Source organism: Mirounga leonina, unplaced genomic scaffold, assembly GCF_011800145.1.
Source record: "Mirounga leonina isolate KUSES-001 unplaced genomic scaffold, KU_Mleo_1.0 Mir_151, whole genome shotgun sequence".
Classification (NCBI taxonomy): domain Eukaryota; kingdom Metazoa; phylum Chordata; class Mammalia; order Carnivora; family Phocidae; genus Mirounga; species Mirounga leonina.
The window spans coordinates 91,807-107,457 of NW_023270377.1; the positions used below are offsets into that span (position 1 = coordinate 91,807).

The following is a 15,651-nucleotide window of genomic DNA, read 5'->3' on the forward strand; positions in this document are numbered from 1 at the left end:
TCAGGAAGGCCGGCAGCGCTCCCGAGGCTTGCCCCCGCGGCTGGGCGGCACAGGGCCCGCCGGCACGTTCTGCAGGACCTCAGCAAGGGAGAACATGCAGAAGGAGATCTCCTCGTAGGAGACCCTGGCCCCACTCTCATACAGACAAGCAAAGGTCAGGGCTCCCTTGAGGGTGGGCCCGATGGATGCCAGGTCAGAGTAGCCACTGGGGCCCTCATAGATCACCCAGGGCTCTGTCCAGCTGTGGGGGTCCAGGGGGGACCGGCTCAGGTGGATTCCCATGTGGAGCCGAGCCCTGCGCCCCACCGGGTGGGAATACAGCAGCCAGGTGGGGCTCTGAGACAGGGTGGCAGGGGGCCCAGGGAGACTCGGGGCCCAGGCGTCCCTGGTCCCACTGAGTCCAGGCCCCGGGTCAGGCTCCTCAGGGCTGTCCTTCCATCCCTCCATCCCGCCGAGCCCCTGGCCCCCTTGGGTGTCTGTAGTGCCCTCCTCTGAATGTTGCTGGACTCCAGGACAGAGGTGTGGGGACTCGGGGTGGTTCCTGGCATCTGCCGACCATCCCTCACCCCTGGGCCTGCTGGAGAGTGGGGCAGGGAAGCCCAGGATGCTGCCCTGGCAGCCCCGGGCCGTCTCGGCCAGCACAGGCACGAGCTCCCCAGGCAGGAAGGAGGCGCCCTCATCTGCGCTGAGCGCCTGCACGCGGCGGCCCAGGGGGCTCCGGGCGTTGCAGTAGAGGATGCTGCCGGCCTGCTGGCCGTCCACTGCAGCCAGCTGGCACTCGCCCGAGCGCAGGTTGGGCACAAGGCCTCCACGGTGCCAGGTGCGACCGTGGTCGTCACTGTAGAAGGTGAAGGCATGGGGGCTGGTCCTGCAGATCTTGCCGAAGCACTCCCGCCGGTCCACGCGGTACGTGTAGGCTGGCACTAGCAGGCGGCCTGAGCGCAGCTGGATGCCGTGGCCCGGGCCGACGGCGAACGTGGCCCAGTCTGCAGAGGAGAGGGCCTGCGGTCATCCCAGCAAGGAGACGGCCACCGCCGCTGCCAGGCACCACTTCCCTCCCTGGGGGCTGGGGAGGGTCCGCAGCCAGTGCCTCAGAGGGAGCCACCCCGGGTTGTGCCCTCACCCCCCGCTCCTGCTGGCCACTCTGGATCGTCCAGGGCTGGACAAGCCTCTCTCCAGCATCAGCAGGAGCCGGGAGCCTAGGCAGGCTACCTGGCCAAGTTCTCAGCTTGTGAGCAGGTAGCTAGTCCCTGCATGTGGATGGACAGCCTTCAACAGTGCCCAGTGTGAGCCCTCTCCAGACAGGGGGTAGCCAAGGGTGGAGGGGGTATGCGGACCTTCAGGGCAAGCTGCAGCCCTGGGCCTGAATCCCGTGGAGTAGGGTCCACAGGAGCAGACAGTCCTTTGGACCAGCTCTGTGTGTCCTGTCCATGCCTCAGAGCCTGCCACACCCTTCAGCTTAGATCCCACCTACAAGGGTCAGGGTGACCCCTGGGTCAGTGTCCCCACGCCAGGGGTGGGGTGGCCTCAGAGGGCAGTGGGTAGTCAGGCCCCTCAGCAGGAGTGGAGGAAAAGCTTTAGGGTCAGGCCACCTGGGCAGCCCTGGACCCTAGGCTGGACACCCCTGGGTGGGGTAAGAAGGCAGAGGGCAAGTGGTAAAGGAGGTGAGGAGGCAGTGGGGTTGGGGTGCTAAGAGAGAGGGGCCTCAGCGCTCAGGCAGAGACAGTCTCAGTTAGATGAGCCTGCTCTTCAGGCCCAGTGAGGGCGACCAACACCCGTTTACAGGACTGAGGGGTTCAGGGAAGCGCTGTGGGTGGCCCTTGGCTTGGGGGGCGGAGTAGGCAGCCCTGTGACCTGTAGCCGGACCCTTTCCCCGCCCCCCCACCGTGCGGACCCGGACCCAGTGAGGACACCACCATGCCACTGAGCAGACACCTCCCAGCGAGACCCCGCCCGCCGCTCTGCGGCCCCCTCCCAGTGCAGACACAGCCAGGTGCGGACCCCAGCCCCTCCCCTGGGAGTCCCGCCCTGCGCCCCTGTGAACAGCGCACCCGCCCACCCACACCCCGCCTACCCTGCTCGGCACCGCCCACCGCCTCCTCCGTGAGGTCCCTGGCGGCGCCCCAGCTGCGCCCCGCGTCCCTGCTGGTCACGCAGCAGAGGCGCGCGGCGTTCCTGCCCGTGGCGATCTGCGTGGCCTCGGGTGTGCGACCCCGCACCGCGATGAAGAAGAGGAAGATGGTAGCCGTGCGGGCGTCGTGCACCGGGCAGGGGTTCATGGACCGGTGCTCCTCCAAGGCCGCAGTCCCCAGCACGCGCGCGGCGCCCCACTGCCCGGGGAGGGAGGGCGGGCGGCCTCAGTTTACCTGTGCGCGCGGCGGTGCCCCGCCCGCGTCCTGCCCGCGGTGCGCGCCCCGGCCACTCACCCGCACGGAGCCCCCGGCCAGCGTGCCGCTCCTCTGCACCAGGCGGTGGGCGTGGGCATCGTCTGGGCTGAGCCGCTGCTCCGCGAAGGCCAGCAGGGTGGGCGCGGGGGGCACGGGCAGCAGCGCAGGTACGCGGTACGTCAGGCCGCTCCTCTCGCGCTGGAAGAGCACGGTCCGCTCGGGGACACGGGGGGCCTTCATGCTCTGCCGCCGAGCGGGTCCAGGGCCCCGGGGTCAGCAGACCATAGGGTGAGCGGGCGGGGCGTGCTCGCTCCCCTCCTGTCTGCCTACAGTGGGGAGAGGGCTCTGCAGGTGCAGACACCCCCAGCCCCGGGTGCCTCCTCTGAGAGGGCGCCATCCCAGGCTCCCCATCCCAAGACCGGGGCAGCCCCTACCCCCCTCCCTCCCTGCCACTGCACCCCAGAATGTCTGCAGTCTACCCTTCCTCCTCTCAACCGGGTCCCCGGAGCAGGGGCTGCCTGGTCAGAGTCCCCTGACTCTGCCCACCCTATTCGTGGGACACCTGCCCAGCAGGACGCTGGCCAAGTGGACAATGAGGGCCCCAAGTTTTGGACACTCAGGGGTTCAGTTTCCCCAAATAGGGGCCCGATGACCACAGGCCGCGCAAGCATGGGGAGACACAGACACACCAGATGCACAGAAAGTGACACAGGGAGAGACTTAGGCACGAAACAGAGGCGCACACAGACGCAAGCACACGCACCACGCACAACTCTGGGAGACAGAAAGACACTTGCATTCCACACACTCAGACACACGCTTCTTGGCGAAGGTGCCCTAGCTGCCGTTAGCACCCTTCTCAGACCTGCGGGGTTGTGGGATTCTTGGGAGTGGCCAGGAGGGATGGGGGCGAGGCGGGGGGGCAGGGCCTGCTGAAGCCAAGAGGAGGGTGCCACTGGGTGTCCTGCAGGGAAGGGGCCTGAAGTCCAGATCCTAGCAGGACATCTGCGGGTGCAGGGGACCAAACACCCTGCCCCTTGGGCTCCTGAGCAAAGCTGGGGGTCATGGGAGGTCCAGCAGAGTCATCCCACCCACAGGTGCCCCAAATGGCTCCCACATGTGCCTCAAGGGAGCTAAAGACAGTGCAGGCCAGAGGAGCAGTGACAGGGACCCCAGGGAGACCAAAGAGGTCACCCACCCTGCTGTCCTGCCCCACCCCCTCCTGGCAGAAAGGGGGGCCAGGCCACTCTAGTCTGTGCACTGGGGGTTGCCTTTGGAAATCAGCTGCTCCCCATAGTGATGGGAGGAAGATACACACCCCCAGTGTCTGTCTGAGCCCCGACAAGCTGCTGCCCACAGAGGCCAGAAGCCAGGCTTCGGGAGGGCGTGCTGAGCCTGGGGGCTTCCTGGAGCCTAAGGCTAAGAGGGGATGGGGGAAGGACAGAGAGGAGGCCACATTCCAGGCACCAGGGGAGCCCTGGCTGGAAGGACCCCAGGGGAGATTCAGCAAGGACAAAGAAGGCCCTTCCCGCTGCAGTCCTGGCCTCTCTTCCACAACCCAGGTCCCAGCTGCTCCTGCCCCTGCATCCTGTGCCTGCACATGGCCCGGCTCTCTGAACCCTGGCTGGTCACCTGGCCCCCCTTACCACAAGTCAGGGCTCCTGTAGGGGTAATGGGGAGCGGCCTAGGGCAGCCTTTCTGGAGGTGGCCTCACTCCCGGGAGTATGCTCCCAAGGGAGGTTCATGAGGGGGCATACTTGGGGTGCACGTGGGGTCTGCAATCCCCCGGAAGGGGGCCTCTTTCTCTGATTTGCACAAAGGCAAATGTGGGCTGGCCCGGCCCCCTGGAGGGACGCAAGTCAAGGAGCGCCCTGGTGGTGCTGCGGGCGGCAGGCAGTAGAAGGTGGTGGAGCCACGTGCTGGACTTGGAGCAGGCAGAGCCCGTGGCCAGGCCCTAGACGGTGACTAGCACACAGCACCGAGGGAGGGAGGAGGGAGAGAGCAAGACGCCCCACATCGTACTCGGGAGCATCACTCTCAGAGCTCCAGCCCCTGCACACAGAGCACGGGCAGTGCATGTCAGAGGAGACCGTCGGGATGGACGGGGGCTGGCCGATGACAGCAACGAACACCCCTAAACAAGAGTGGCCCTGCTCAGACACGCGGGAGGGTGTGCTGCCTGGCTCAGCCTCCGCTCCCAACATCCCCAAAACACGCAGACACCTCCACCTCCGTCCACCTCTGCCCAAGGCCACCTACTCCTGAAAGGCTCTCGTGGGCGGCACACTGGCCCGCTCCACAGCCCGCTGAGCCCAGCAGACCCCCTGCCAACCTCAGGCCTGCCCCCTCCCCAGCCTCTGGGGCTTCCAGAGCAGCGTCTGTGTCTGGAAGCCCTGGGCTCCTCCCCAGCCTGCCTCCAAAGGGCAATTGTGCCCCAGAGCGGGAAGCAGCTGCAGCTGCCACATGTCCCTCCAGGCTGGATGGACACAAGGGGACATTCTCTGCCCTTGGCTTACTCCACAGGGCTGGAGCCACCTGGACTGCTGTCAGTGAGAGCAGGGGGTCCGGGCCCACCCCCGCCCAGCCTGCAAAGCTGCACAGACCAGCTCCTCACTCTGCCCGCTGCACCGAGCAGGAAGAGGGCACCCAGCGCCACCCTTGCCTAGGCCCCAGGTCTCTGCAGAGCCCCGAAGTCCCGGGGAGACCCCCCAATCTAACAGGAAGAACAGAGCCTCATGGGCAGCTGGCCCAGTTTGGCCAAATCAGCAGGGTCCAGGGGTTTGGCTTGACCAGGATAGGATGGCTGTGTCCCAACATCCTGTCCGGGCTCCACCCTGGAGCCCTCCGGACAGCCCAGGTCCCCCACCCACACCCTCCAGGTGAGCACAGCCCCTGTCGTCTGGCCCGGGATCCCAGCCTGTAGGGCCTTAAAGGCCCGCATATAAAGAGCAAAGGGCTTTGAATACAAGTTGGGCAGAGGGGACTCCTGGCTCTGTCACTTCGGGAAGGGTCTCCAGTCTGATCTGAAGAACCTGTGCTGGGTGAGGGGCCAGGACTCAGTTATAAAGTTCGGGCCTGGTGGAGCGGAGCCCACACACCCGTCGGCTCCCACAGGCCCAGCCCAGTGTACATCACCCAACCTCTAACTCTACCCCTGGGGCCCTTCGGCACCCCTGCCCCCCGGACCAGGCAATGATCCCACAGGGGGCATCCATGTGGAGCCTCTGGCTGGACAGCCCTCAGTCCATGCATCCTGCCCTCGGCCCAAAGAAGGGCAGCCAGGGAGGGCAGAGGAGTCCATTTCTGGCCCTCAAGGGCTGGGGTGCAGGTGAGCAGGGAGGGGACTCACCGGGCACCAGAGGAAGGCTGCAGAGCTGGGGCGGCGGCAGGAGCGCCTGCTTCTCCAACCCGGCCGAGCAGGGCAGAGACCAGGGCCCGCTGTGTGGGCGGGACCTGGGGCTGGCTGGATCCCAGGGCTGCGTCAGGACCCAGGGCCCAGGACCCTCCCGCCAGCAGTGTGGCTTCAGGGAGTGCAGGGACAGGGTGCTGGTGCAGGAGCACCCTGGGGAGGGGCCCAGCACCATGACCACATCTCTCCGCCCTGGGGTGCTTGGGATCTGGGGGCTCCCCCCCCACAAGGCAGTGCTGGGCAGCCTGCTGCAAGGGGCCACAGCTGACCTCTGAGGGGCACACAGATGTCCACTGCCCCCAAGCCTCCTCCAGAGACACCCTCCCACAAAAACCCCAGCGAGCACTCAGACTCCTGGGGACGTTCTTCCCACCACAGCCTGGATGCCCAGCTGCGCCCCCCCACCGGCCCCAGGACACCGGCCCCTTGGGCTCTCCCTGGGCTCCAGCCCCATGTCCGTGCTAGGCCCGCAGCTTAGACTGCACCCCACCCCCTCCCCAGCACCAGCCGCCTTGTCAGTGCTCCTGCCAGCTGGCCCCTTTCACCAGTGACCACGTCCCGGTGACCGCTGCCCAGGCCAGGGCCTCAGGGGAGCCCCCAGCATCCCAGCCCTATCAGTGAAGAGGGCTCTCTGGAGGGCCGTCCCCCTCAGGGGCTCCCTGGGCCCCACCTGCACCAGCAGGACCCCGCATGATAGACCCCAAGACCTGACCTTTACTGCCCATCTGCTTGTACCCAATGACCTTCATCCCACATTTTTCCTGAAGCTCTTCTTTCCAGCTGCTCTCTTAACTCAGGCAGAGACCCGACACGTAAAGTATTCGGTGATGGACACTGAAACTGCTCCCCCCCACCCCCAAGCAGTAACAACTGCTCGGACCACCCGGACCAGTGGGAGCTCAACCCGTGACTCATGGACTCACGCCTGTGCAGATTTATCTGGTGCAGTTTCTCTGTGTGACTCACCAAGGAGTAAACTCAGGTCCGTTCAGTTACAGTAGGACTTCAAAGGGAAAGCAGGGCTCTGGGAAAATGGAGACATCCTATGATGTCCGGGTGGAGATGATAATAAACCTGTCGAGTCTTCAGGTCCTCAGGGGAGCTGGGAAGGGGATGGATGGAAGCCCAGGGCTCTGCCGCAGTAGGAAAGGGGGAGACTGTGGGAAGGAGTCACTGATGTGGGAAACAAAGGCAAAAGAAAAATTAAATTTCCTTACTACCCACAGCCCATGGACAAGTCCTTGAAACAGGCAGAGTGGCCTTCCTCTAGGTACTCACCTGCCTCAACGTTGATACTTTGCTAAGGGCAAAAGCCAACCATACCTTGACCCCCAGGATCCTGTAAGTCTACTTTAACATATAGAAATTCCTTTGGAAACTTCCTTTATCTCTAAAGCCCCCAAGATACATGTTGGCAATCATCCCCCAAGCACATGACCCCCTGATATACATCTGGAGGGTCTCATGACTCAGGTTTTATTAGACGGTAATACATGACATTTTCCCAACAAGAGCTAGCCCCCTCAAGGTCCTGGAAACCTTGCTTCCAAATTCCTTAGAGACTTACCCTATCCCTAACCCCCTCCCAACTCGAAAGTATATAATGGGCTACTCCTCATGGCCCCATTGCTCTCTTCCTGCCTATGGGTCCTGTCCCCGTGCTTTAATAAAACCACCTTTTTGCACCAAAGATGTCTCAAGAATTCTTCCTTAGCTGTTCATTCCGGACCCCAACGTTTCCACATCAAGTACAATCTCCCCACCTCTCAGGGCCTCACCCAAACCAGGTCCAGGAAGGGCTGTCTAAGCAGGATGCCCACTGGGGCCATGGAAGGAGGCGTCCCACACACGGACCTCAGCATCCGTCTGCTTAGGGATTTGGGGTTTTGGTTTGTTGTTTGTTTTTTCATTTTTAACAACACCGAAGAATGCTTAATAAATAATTTAATCATTTGAGAAACTTTTATTCATAGCAGCTTCGACAATACGGTGAAAAAAATTATAAGTAAGCTATTAACAATCTCTCGTGTCAATCAGTTTAGGAGCTCGCTGTTTTTCCTATGTTACAATTACCTTTCCTCTATAAGCAGAATAAGAGATCTGTGGGTTTTGTTTTGTTTTTTGTTTCCTCGTTGAAGTATAGTTGACATACGACATCATATTAGTTTCACGTTAGAACATAGTGACCCAGCAATTAGGTACATCACAAAACGCCCACAGCCACAAGTGGTCACCATCTGTCCGCACACAAGACCACTGCAAAATGACAGACTATATGCTCTCCCCTGTTCATCATCATTACTTATTCACTCTTAAACCGAACGTTTGTATCTCTAATCCCTTCCCCCTATTCACCCTCCTCCCCACCCCCTTAATGTTTTAACATGACACCAGCCTTTTTAAATGTGGAGAGTTCACATAAAAACCTGTATTTCCAGCTTCTCTTGAAAAATCAGAAGGTCTGGCTCCTGGGCGTCTTCCATCCTCCGTGGCCATCATAGACCCTCCAGGGCCACCTGCCCCCCAACTCCCCCTCAGCATCACCAAGGCCCCGAAATCCCCCCGCCTAAAGGGAGTTTCTGCAGACTCAGTGCTCCCAACGTTTATCGGCTGCAGACGACTTCAGCACTTGAAACCTCCCTTCTGGATGGAGTTCCCGAGCGGGCTGTTTTCCGAGCTCTCTTGCAAACCACACGCACTTTACACTGTAATAAATAACCCCGAATTTCCTCCCAAAGAGACAGAACCAGTCTACGTTCCTGCCAGCCACAAGGGCAGAGCAAACACCCTCAAATTTCTACTGTAACTCCATGGTCCTGATCGTTATGCCAGAACAGACGCCCTGCCGTGGTGGCGGGGACGGGGGTGGCCACCTGTCTCCCTCACCCTGGCTGGCAGGCTGGCCGGGACAACTCGTGCGAGGGCCTACACATGGAGCCCCTCCCCAGGTGCCCCGGCCAGGCCCCTGGGGTCTTCACGGCTGAGGACCCTCACGTGGAAGGAAGAAGACTGTGGGTACTGGGCAGAAGGGACACAGGGTCTACGCCACTGGTATGCACCCCACTCTAACCTCTGGGCCCCCAAGCAGCCAGGATCACGTCCTACTAGGCAGGGGACCCTCAGTCCCTCCCTGCAATTGACAAACAGGGGTGCCTGGAAGCCACCTCCTCTGGGACTGCATCCAAGGTGGTCTCCAGGACAACAGGGTCTGCTGTAGGTCCATGGGAGCTCCTCTAGCAGGTCAGATGCCACACATTCCAGGGGGGCTACCCCAACAGGGAGCTGTGGCACGAATCCTCAGCTTTCGCTCCAGTTAAACCATTTGTCTCGTAAGCAGTTTCAACATTTCTCAACCTAAAGCCATTCTTTACTTGCAAAGAGGCTTCATCCAGCCCTAGATGGGAAGCTGAACATTCCAGATCCTTACTGCCTCATACCAGCTTCCAAGGGCTGCCAGTGGGTGTCCCACAAGGTCTCTGTAACCAGCATCATGTCCCACAGCCAGCACATTCAGGGAGCCACCTGGGGTCCTTCGGGGACTCCCAGCCCTGCTGCCCAAGGCCCTCTGGATCCCCTGGGTTCGAGTTCTTCTGATGGTCAATGTGCCTACATGTGTTCTTTCCCGGGGCAGTTTGTCAACTTGTAATTTAGTATCAGTGACCTTCCCACCTTGTAAGTCTTTTCTACCTGTTAACCAGGTTCATACCCTCGGACCGAGTGTGCCTACTGTCCCAGAGTGGGGTTCTCAGTGCCTCCAAGAGGATGGATCACAGGTGGGTGCCTTCAGAGGGGTCTTCACCCTGACCAGCAGCTGTCCCAGGAGCCCCCCTCCTCACGAATTGGTGCCATGGTCTCCCAGGGATGACGGGGGGGAGGAGGGGCTGGGACGGGGACCCTGTCCCTGGCGCTGTCCTTCTACTCCAGGAAGGGTATGTGTTTGGGGCTCTTTTCTGGGAACTGCAGGGCATACAAACGGGCCATGTACTGCAGCTCAGGCATGACCATCCTCTGACACATCCACTGCGTCTGGTTGTCCAGGCCCTGCCTGAGGTTGTAGCCCAGGATGTCGGCCTGACCCGACTGGAAGGGGCGCAGCTGGGGGTCGGTGATCTGCGACTTGTTCTTGGCCACGCCGTCCTGCAGGCACCGCGCCATGAGCTCGCGCCGCCGCGCGCGCAGCCGCGCCACTTCGGAGCGCAGGCGCCGCGGGCCCAGCTCGGCGCGCACGCGGGCCCAGAAGGTGCGGTTGAAGTGCTGGTAGAGTCGCCAATCCAGGGCGCACCAGCGCTTGGCGCGCGCCTGGCCCTCAGGCGTCAGGCTGGCGACGCTGCGCGCGCTCCGCGAGTTGAGCCGGAAGGCCACCACGTCGTCCAGCCGCCAGCGCAGCAGGTGCCGCAGCAGGACCATGGACTCGTCGAAGTGCTCCGCGATGAGCACCAGCTGGAAGCGCCGCTCCACGTCGGCCAGGCGCGCGCGCACGTAGCCCTCGTCGTCCGCCTGCGCGTCGTTGTCGAAGCCCAGATCGAACCACATGTTGTTCCTGGCCGGGGCGTTGCGCAAGCCCGCGCTCTGGTTGTAGTAGGTCCAGGGGGAGGCCAGGAAGGCGTCCAGGCTCTCCACGTGCCTGAACGCAGGGACATAGTCCCTGTAGTAGGTGAAGGAGGACTCCAGCTGGAAGACGGGGTTTCTGACGATGGAAAAGTAGAAGGTGCCGTTGGGCATGACTTTCTGCACCTGTGTGGAGATGTAGGGGGAAGGGCTGGTGACTCTCGGGCTCCTTGGGGCAGCCCAGGAGGCTGACGCTCTCTTCTCCCACCTCCCCTCGGCCAGCGCAGGCCGCCGGCCTCCTGGCCGCACCCTCCACCACTATCCAGAGGGACCCTCAAACACTTGATGTGAGCCCCGCCCTTCCCCTAGCCCCCCCATCCTCTTCTTCCCCCCCCCACCCCCCCGCGCCACTAAGCCTTTGGAAGGCAGATCAGGAAAACCCCCACCAAGGAAGTGACCTCTAAACTGAGATGCGAATGACCCAGATGAGGAGTTGTGAAGTGTCCCCTCAAAAGCAGACCATGTGCAAATGTCCTTAGTAGGAAGAGGCCGGCAGGTTTGGGAAGCAAAAGCAGGGGTCCAGAGAAGCAGATGGAGAGAGCAGCCGGCCGAGAGGGTGCCCGCATCTGATTCCAAGAGTGATGGCAGCAGACTGTCAGCAGGGGAGGGGAGCAGGGTGCGCGGCCAGCCTCTCCCTGCCCCCAGGTGAGGCTCTGGCAGGGTCTGCACGTGCACACACACACGGCCTCAGTCTCTCCAGGGTTGAGGCCACAACCACCCCACATGCTCACACCTCGAAGGCACAACCGCATGGAGAGCCTGGGATCGAGTCCCACCACCCGCACCACTCCCCTCCTTTCCACGCCCCGCACCTCGGGCAGGTTGAACCTCAGGTGGTTGCACATGATGTTGAAACGCTGCTGTGGCCCGTGGGACTCGGAGCGCTCCATGTAGCGCGCCAGGAAGAGCCAGGGGTAGCCCAGGTGGAAGCGCGAGCCCGCGGGCAGTGCCACGGACAGGTTGTGTGTCTCCGCGAAGCAGAAGAGGATGTTGAGCACCGTGTGCTGCTGGCCGTCTTGTGTGTCTTGAGGAACATGACATTGATGATGGGTGGCCCCTCGGCCTGGCCCCCAAGCAGGCCGGGAGGAGAGCGTGGCCACTGTCAACCAGGGAGGGTCCGTGGACACCCAACCCTGGAGACCCCCAAACCATCTTCTGTCACCAACCCCTCCCCCATCCAAGATCCTTTAACCCACACTTTCCCTACCAGTGACACCCAGACTCTGCACCCCCAACCTCACTCGATCACTGTGTTTCCACGCACCAAGAGACCCCCAACACTGCAACCCCAGAGGACCCACTGGCACAGACCTGATGGCTCCCTAAGTGGCCGCTTCCTCTGTCCCCCCACATACCACAGGTTGGGCCCCTGGGCCCTGGCACCCCCCCTCTGGCCCCAGCCTCCTCTCTGGTCCCCAGGGCACCCAGTATGGCTCTGGCCCTGTGGCCTGGACCACACATCCAGCGTTTCCTGGCTGACCCTCCATGCCGGGACTGGCCAACCTGACTGCAGGCTCAGAGGGTGCTGGTGCCCACTCTTGTGATCCCAAGACGGCACCGACTCAGTTGCGACTCCAGTCTGGAGCAGCAGGTGCCTTTCTGGCCCCAGTGCAAGGCCAGTGATAACCCTGGATAGAGGGGGGCAGGGTCCAGAGGCCTGTGCCAGCCCTGGGGACAATGGGGGAACAAATGGAGAGACCCAGGGAGTTTGGTGTCCCCCTAGGAGACCCAACCCGAGAGGTGGTGAGACAGAGAGAGGAGGCCTGGAGCCACAAGACCTCGCAGTGGCCAGGCCAAACACTGGGCTTACATGGCCATCCCTGTGGACCCTGGGCCTCACAGAGGATGAACCACCAGCAGGAAGGGGAGCAGGGGACCTGACCTTCCCAGACCCACCATGGACCCTAGCCCTGCCTCCTAGCACCTGGTCACCCTCTGCAGACAGCAGCTCCGCCCAAGACATGCCCAGCCCGGGCCCACTCCCACCCTCCCAGAGCCTTGCCCAGAGGCCTGGGCAGCTTGTTGCCCACAGGAGACACTAAGGCTATTGGATCCCCAAAAGGAAGGGCCCACCCCTCACAGGGGGAGGAAGCTGAGGCCCAGTGGAGAGGCATGAACCTCCATGATCACCAGCCAGTGCTGGGTGTGACCTAGAGGTGGACAGGCTGGGGTCGCGGGCACTGCCCTGGGAGCAGGCACCCAACGCAGAACTCACTGTGTGAGCTGCCCCATGTCCATGTGCAGGATGCCGGTGAGCAGGAGCATGGTCAGGGCCAGGAGGAAAACGGCCTGGAAGCACCTGTGGGGAAGAGGGAGCCCTTCAGCCCCCAGTCAGGGGCATGGGAGGGCCAGTGCCACCCCCCATGCCCCCCAGCCATCACTGTGTATCTGTTCCTATTGAGTATGTACCTGCAGCCATCCCATGGGGGCCCTGGGGTGGGGGAGCTGAGGCCCAGGAAGAGCCTGAATCATCAGACTCCACCCCTCCTCGGCCCCCTAGGGCATCCTTCCTGGCTCAGAAGCCAGGAGAAGCTGGGGCGGGGGGTATGGAGATGGGCGAGCTGATAGGCTCTGAGCAGGGTCGCCTGGGAGACTGTGGCCCAACAGAGGCCCCTGAGCTCACACACCCCCAGGGGCACAGCAGGGGAGGGGGCTGAGAGGTAGGACATCCTGGTATTCTACCACTGGGGGAGGGGGGCCCCACAAGAGAGGCTCTTTGGAGGGTCTTTGTGCGTGCCAGGCACTCAGCAGGTGGGGTGGGGGCAAGGGTCCCTCCCAATCCCCATCACCCAGGGGCGATGTTGTGACCAGATCAGGGAAGAGACAGGACTGGGAGAAGGGGAGCCCCACAGAGTCAGGTGGGGACCTCCCTTGTCCTGCCATCCCCTGGACAAGGGAGCTGCAGCAGCCAAACCACCATCCCACCCGGCCCCACCCCTGCCTTCCACCAAGGTGCCCCTGTTAGGGGAGGGAAGCATCTGCTGGTCTCCTCTATAAGTATTACTGGTGTGCAGGCCACCCCAAATTCACATCCCCAGCCTGAGCTAGCCCCAAATCCCCACTGGGGCAGCAAAGGGTCCAGACTGCAGCTCCTGATCTGCCCCCCAAAGCCCCTTGCCCTTGGTGGACAGCAGTTCCTTCAACCTGCTCTGGCTTTATGGCCCCACAAAGTTCCCATCTGTCCCACCTTCAGTCTTGAGCCACAGCTGCTCACCTCCTACTCCAAGGCTCCCGGGACCATGGCAGCCTGCTGCCCCGGTGGTCCACGTGTGTTCCTGCCCTCCCATGGGCGGCCCACTCTCCCTCAGCAGCCCAAATGACCCTTGCATTCGGAAGCCCAGTATGCTCAAACCCACACCCTTAATTAAAAAGCGACTCTCCAGGCCCCTCCTCTCTCCAGCCACCCCCTTCCTCTACTCCTCATACATCGGGCCTCAGGGCCTCTGTGCTTATGGAGGATTCAGCTGCTGCATGCCTCACCCCCAGCTCCTCTGGTCTCTGCTCCATCCCCACCTTCCCCAGTGACCTCCCTGACCCTCCTGCAGGAGTGCCCACCACCCTGACTTGTTTCTGCCCCAGCCTCCCTGCCACCCGGAGGGGTCCCATACGAATCTGTCCGCTTATAGTCTGTACTGCCCACTGGTGCGTAAGCTCCTCGGTCCCTGGAAGAGCAACTGGTATGTGCAAGATGCTCAGGTCACATTTGCTGAGTGAATAAATGAAGCCAAGCATACATTCCCTCCCCCTGCTGTAGACTTCCCAGTTTGAGATGGCATGGAATGGAAGAGAGAGAGTGATGTGGCAGGGACAGGTTTGGAAGGTGGGGGAGCAAATCTGTTGGTACATAATGTGCTGGGACCCCCAAGTGGAGATACCAGCCAGTGGCTGGAAAAGGAGTCAAAGCTCAAGGAATTGTGGGGGCTGTGACACACATTTGCTCGTCAACATTAAAATGCCACATCACTTAGCTCTTTGGTCCCAAGAATCAGAAAACAATGGTGGATTTTCCTCACCAATCTAGGAGTCTGGAGAGGGGAGGCTGCTGGTTCTGACAGACTCAGCCCCTCCACACTGAGGACGTTGACATCTCTCCCTCTCCAGGCTTGTTGCCTCATGGTCACAAGATGGCTGCCAAATTCCAGACATCACATCAACATTTGGATCAACAAGAAGGGAGAAAGGACAGGGCCAGCCATGATAAAGACTCAAAAAGCCTTCTAGAAGCCCCTAGCAAACCTCTACTTGACCAAAATTCGGTCACATGATCACCTCTAGCTGCAAGAGGGTGCTGAAAAGCGTTATCCAAGTGTTTACAGCCTCTGTGGTGGGGGAACAGGAGAAGGTGGTGAGTGTCTATATAGCTCTATTTCTGTAAATCTATGGGAATGGTGGGCTGCCGACTGGGCCCAAGCTGGACCTGCTCATGGAAGCAGATACATCTCTGAAAGAAATACAAGTGGCTGCCTCAGATGTGGCCTGGCTGGTGGCCCGGGACCCACATGGCCAGGCCAGCAGCAGGGCCCCTCGCAGCCCAGGGCTACCCGGCAGTCAGGCCTCTGTTCATCCCAACACTGGGGTGGCAGGCACCTCCCAGATGCCAGGTTCTGCAGACAGGATTCATGAGCCCGACGGCCCGGGACATGGAGCCGAGGCCCCCCACCTATGGGCATATGGCAGCGAGCTGGGAAAACCCCCGTCTACAGGGCCTCGGGCGGTCCAGGTTTCCAATTATTTTCCTGACATCTGACTGATAAATGTCCGTTATGTTGCTGCCTGTTACTGATTCCAGCCCTCGAGCACTGAAAACGTCCATGTGCATCGAGGTATCTTGGGCCATGATTTCCAGCAAGCTGACCTGCCACGTGGCTGCTCGGCGGAGAACCACGTGGACCCGCTTACTCAACAGTAGACAGTACCACCCCCACGCGTCTCACCAGCGCCTTGCCCTCGTGCAGACGGGAGTTAAGCTGGGGAGAGGCAGGGGGCTCTTCTTCTGCCTGAGTCAGAATGCCGCCAGGAGGGGCTGCAAACTCTTCAGAGCCCATAGCCCCCGTCACGCCCCGCACGTGGCCCGGCCATCCGACAAGTGACCTATATGGTTTAGTGGACTGTTGACTAGATTCGTTCTGCATCCTGACTTCTTGGAGAGCGGAAGCACCTACACAGACCGACTTTGCAGATGACGACCAGGGCTTGGATTCTGAGCTCTGAGAGGGGTGACCCGGGAGGAGCTGCCCAGCGCAGACC

The 15,651-nt window shown here is 61.6% G+C and overlaps 2 protein-coding genes across 2 annotated transcripts; both read right to left on the minus strand.

The window, feature by feature from the left end:
* Positions 1–2,627, minus strand: NEU4 (neuraminidase 4). The gene is made up of 3 exons (XM_035006556.1): positions 2,427–2,627; positions 2,075–2,330; positions 1–986 (listed from the first exon to the last, which is right to left on the minus strand). The coding sequence occupies exons 1-3, from the start codon at positions 2,625–2,627 to the stop codon at positions 1–3; spliced, it is 1,443 nt and encodes a 480-aa protein (XP_034862447.1).
* Positions 2,628–9,711: 7,084 nt separating this feature from the next.
* Positions 9,712–15,449, minus strand: GAL3ST2 (galactose-3-O-sulfotransferase 2). Its single transcript, XM_035008317.1, is given in 6 exon segments — positions 9,712–10,530; positions 11,217–11,405; positions 11,408–11,467; positions 11,963–12,032; positions 12,620–12,703; positions 15,304–15,449. Coding segments are annotated over 6 exon segments (1,368 nt in total).
* Positions 15,450–15,651: the final 202 nt, after the last annotated feature.

Coding starts and splice junctions, on each gene's coding strand:
- NEU4 (XM_035006556.1), bottom strand. CDS start 2,627: ATGAAGGCCCCCCGTGTCCCCGAGCGGACCGTGCTCTTCCAGCGCGAG. Junction 2,331..2,426: donor TGGCCGGGGGCTCCGTGCGG/GTGAGTGGCCGG, acceptor CTCCCCGGGCAG/TGGGGCGCCGCGCGCGTGCT. Junction 987..2,074: donor GGTGGGCGGTGCCGAGCAGG/GTAGGCGGGGTG, acceptor TCTCCTCTGCAG/ACTGGGCCACGTTCGCCGTC.